The following is a 4,438-nucleotide window of genomic DNA, read 5'->3' on the forward strand; positions in this document are numbered from 1 at the left end:
TGCATATCATCCGCAGACTGATGGTCAGACTGAGAGGACGATTCAGTCACTAGAGGATCTTTTGAGGGCTTGTGTTTTGGAAAAGGGAGGTTCTTGGGATTGTTATTTACCTTTGATTGAGTTTACCTACAACAATAGTTTTCATTCGAGCATTGGTATGGCACCGTTTGAAGCTTTGTATGGTAGGAGATGTCGGACACCTTTATGTTGGTATGAGTCCGGTGAGAGTGTTGTGGTTGGACCGGAGATTGTTCAACAAACTACGGAAAAGATTAAGATGATTCAGGAGAAGATGAGGATTGCACAGAGTCGTCAGAAGAGTTATCACGACAAGAGGAGGAAGTCACTTGAGTTTCAAGAGGGAGATCATGTGTTTCTTCGTGTTACTCCGATAACCGGGGTTGGTCGAGCTTTGAAGTCGAAGAAGTTGACACCTCGATTTATTGGTCCTTATCAGATTTTGGAAAGGATAGGGGAGGTAGCCTATCGTATCGCTTTACCGCCGTCGCTTGCGAATTTGCATGAGGTTTTTCATGTGTCTCAGTTGAGGAGGTACATTCCTGATTCGTCGCATGTAGTCCAAGTAGATGATGTACAGGTGAGAGATAACCTGACTGTTGAAACATCACCTATGAGGATCGAGGATCGAGAGTTGAAGCAGTTGCGGGTTAAAGAGATTGCCTTGGTAAAGGTAGCTTGGGGAGGACCAACAGGTGGCAATGTGACTTGGGAACTTGAGAGTCAGATGAAGGAGTCTTATCCAGAGTTATTCGCTTGAGGTATGTTTTCGAGGACGAAAACTCTTTTAGTGGGGGAGAGTTGTAACACCCCGATAAAAATAAGATAATTATTTAATCTAAGTTAATAATATATTTATTAATTTAATTAAATAATTGGAATATATTATTGGATTATTATTATTGGAATAATAAAGTTGGAATATATACAAAGAGTTCCATTTGGTAAAAAGGGTTTTCACGTGAAAACAGAGAAGCGGCTGAAAAGTGAGAAAAGGGCAAAGAGGAAGAGCAAGAGAAGAAGGTTGAAGAAGGAAGAGCTTGAAGCTAAGGATTGCCGGATTAACTCAGGTAAGGGGGGTTTATCGTCGTTTAATGGGTATTATGGGTTAACATGTAATGGGTAGTAATAAGCCGTTGAATTGACCCTAATTGGGATGATGAGTGCTGAAAAATTGTGATGAATAAGTTATGTTAAAGCTGTAATTGAATCTATATTTGGGTGAGTTGTGATTTTCCGAACATGTAGCTTTTTACGGAATTGGAATCGGAGGTCCGGAAGTCCTCCAACGGCGGAAAATGCGGAGAATTCTGCATTCTGCTTCGTGTTAGCGCAGGAACAGCTTTCTGTCTTGCGTTAACCGGTTAACCCAGGGTGTTAACCGGTTAACACTGTTATGAATTATGAAAAATTGCTGTCTGTCTTGCGTTAACCGGTTAACCCAGGGTGTGAACCGGTTAACACTGTTATAAATTGTCAGAAAGCGTGTTTTGTGTTGCGTTAACCGGTTAACCCAGGGTGTTAACCGGTTAACACTGTTTGAAAAGTAGAAAAACTGATATTTTAAATATTGTGAACAATTGATGATTGGCCTATATTGGTGTATGATATAGTAGGGATCATTTCCCGTTGTTTTGAGCAGTGTAGGTATTAGTAGAGTGTGCTAATACTGTGATTGATTATGTGGCATGACATAATATAATTCTGTGATAATTGTATTGATGATGTATGATGGTGTGCATAATGTTGTGAATATATCTATTATGTATGCTATTGTGAATGGACTGTTTATGGCTTAGAGTGTGAGCATATGTCCATTGTGGATTGTTGATGGTTGCATGCTAGGTGATTTAGCGTGTATATTATGGCCTTTATGGTGGTAGCTAATTCCCATGGTGAGGAATTAGTGATGAGTTATTGTGGATTGTTGTTGATGTTTGCATGCTAGGTGATTTAGCGTGCATAGCATAGCCCTTGGGGTGGTAGCTAATTCCCATGGTGAGGAATTAGTGATGTGAGTCACTAGGTCTCAAATGAGTGGGACTAGTGAGCTTGGTAGCCGTATCTGGATTTGATCGGTGAGGTTGAACTATATGTTCACGAATAGTCGGTACCGCATGCATGGAGTCTCATTGCATAATGTATGTATGGCGTATAATATGAATGGATGTATTCCAATATTATACGTGTGTTTTGTGTTTGTGTCGAATATGATTGTGATTATGAGTTGGTGTTGCCGTTACTGAATGTGTGATCTGATTAGGGTGATGAAATGTGTTAATTTACTTAGAATTACATGATATTTTATAATGCTTATTATATCGATTGAGGAACTCACCCTTACAACTATGTTTTTAGGTAACGAGCAGTGATTGAGTAGAAGCTAGTGATTGGAGTCTAGTGTAGTTCATTAGTGAGTCATGCTCTGGTAGATGTAACATCGGGATGAGATGTTTTACTTGTTTTCATTTGGTTGTTGAACAACTTTACATGTAATGTGTTACATGGATTTGCATGTTGTCAGATTTTATACTCCGCTGCGAATTGTGCAATATTTTACTTTGATTAATAAATGAGCATGACAAACTATTTTGGTGAATGGTGTGAAGTGTCAAGTGTGACACCCTTAAATTGCATATCTACTCTGATTTATATGTTGTTTTAATTAATTATTGGGGTATTTTAGAAGGGTGTTACACTCTTACTAATCATTTCTGAACTGAGTTTTGTATGGTCTTGTGACATGGAAGTGGTTGTGCACGTATGAGGCCCACCAGACTTACCAACTCTCCACCTTGAGTTGCCCTTACGCAAAGAGACCCTGCATTTGAAATTGCATGTTGAATTTCTACATTTGATGACAAAACATACATTTTCAGATTTAACCACAGAAAAATCTAGACTACGTTTTATATGCCATTGTTGCAACGCCATAACACACTCTTCCTTATTTTCATACTTGATGTCCTCCTCTATTTCGTCAGAATTGTGAGTTGGTATGAAACTTCTGAAAACAGAGATTGGTTCAACATCATCCAAACTTATGTTTTGCATGTGCACAAGTGGGTTGTACAAACTAATTGGTTGCGCTCTTAGTGCAACGGTCGGTGTGTCGAATATGTCCTCATTGCCATCGTAATCGCTAACACCAAATAGATCTTCAAATCGAACCTCCTCAAGATCATCCTCACTATTCTCGCCCACCTCTTCATTTGGTATGAAAGGTTCATTATTTTGAGTCGGCTCTTCGTCAATGGCTTGACTCATTCCATAGTCGTGTGACTGTGCAAATTGCGTTGGATAATCGAGATTTTCGTTGTGAGTCGGTTGTTCTTCAACATCTTCATTGTGACTCGGTTGTTCTTCAAGATTTTCGACTAGACGAACATATATCTCAATGGTGGGTAATTGAGATAATGTTACATGACATTGAAACATCGACTTGACATCTTCGTCAGTCTCAATGGGTTTCATTATGTAAAAGACGGTATTATCATCTCCATTAAATAATGGATGACGATAAACGATGTCTTCAACATAACGTTGCAACTTTTTTTCAATACGGTCTTTTAAATGATGAAGGTCGAAGTTGATGTGGATTTTGAACATATGCAAATTCGTATTGCAAAATGAGAATCCCTCACTTGGATCTGTGGAAAGGGACCCTTCGGAATGGATAGACACAATTAAATTTCTTTGAGCCATGGATGTGGAATATTTGATTTGATTTAGGAGATATGAATGTAGAAGATTTGGATTGGTGAGAATGAATGAAGATGTTGATGGTATTTATAGTAAACCAACCCCTATACAAATCACATGCAGATATTCATTTAATAGGAAGAGAGAGAAAGCATGATCCCTAGGCTGTACTAGCTCGTCCATTCATTGGGCGAGCCAAAACCCTAAAAGAGTAAACTCGTCATTCCATTGGACGAGCCCATACGATAAATGAATTACCTTGTCATTCCATTGGACGAGCTCATACATACCAGAGCTTAACTCGTCCATCAAATTGACAAGCCTGAAAGCAGGCTTTTGGGCAGTGAAACTTCTCATCAGCGTGAGAATCTCTTCTTGAAGGATTCCTTACCAAATTTTTTTGCATGCATTACATGCATTGTCCAATCACCCATTAAAATTCAAACCAATATATTTATTATATTTTACTACTATAAATAATCATTACCTCTACAATTCCTTCTCATCATCTACCTACAATTTCTATTTCACAAATAATTACTCTATTCAAATATTTACTCTCTACAAATATTCACTATCTTCAAATCCAAAATGTCTTTGTTATGGATGGGCGAATCACACTGTGGGACGACGGCAAACATTGCCGAATACGTAAGTCTCTTTCAAATCTATTTCACAAATTCAATATGTAAATATCACATCAAATATTCATTACCAT

General features: G+C 38.3%; 1 protein-coding gene across 1 annotated transcript; it reads right to left on the reverse strand.

Annotated features, from left to right (window-relative positions):
* Positions 1-2,700: 2,700 nt before the first annotated feature.
* LOC127095209 (uncharacterized) lies at positions 2,701-3,723 on the reverse strand. Its single transcript, XM_051033928.1, has one exon. The coding sequence runs from the start codon at positions 3,721-3,723 to the stop codon at positions 2,701-2,703; it is 1,023 nt and encodes a 340-aa protein (XP_050889885.1).
* Positions 3,724-4,438: the final 715 nt, after the last annotated feature.

The sequence above is a fragment of the Lathyrus oleraceus genome, chromosome 6, assembly GCF_024323335.1.
Source record: "Lathyrus oleraceus cultivar Zhongwan6 chromosome 6, CAAS_Psat_ZW6_1.0, whole genome shotgun sequence".
In the NCBI taxonomy this organism is placed as follows: domain Eukaryota; kingdom Viridiplantae; phylum Streptophyta; class Magnoliopsida; order Fabales; family Fabaceae; genus Lathyrus; species Lathyrus oleraceus.

Bases quoted from the DNA above. Each gene is read 5' to 3' on its own strand.
- LOC127095209 (XM_051033928.1), bottom strand. From the start codon at position 3,723: ATGGCTCAAAGAAATTTAATTGTGTCTATCCATTCCGAAGGGTCCCTT.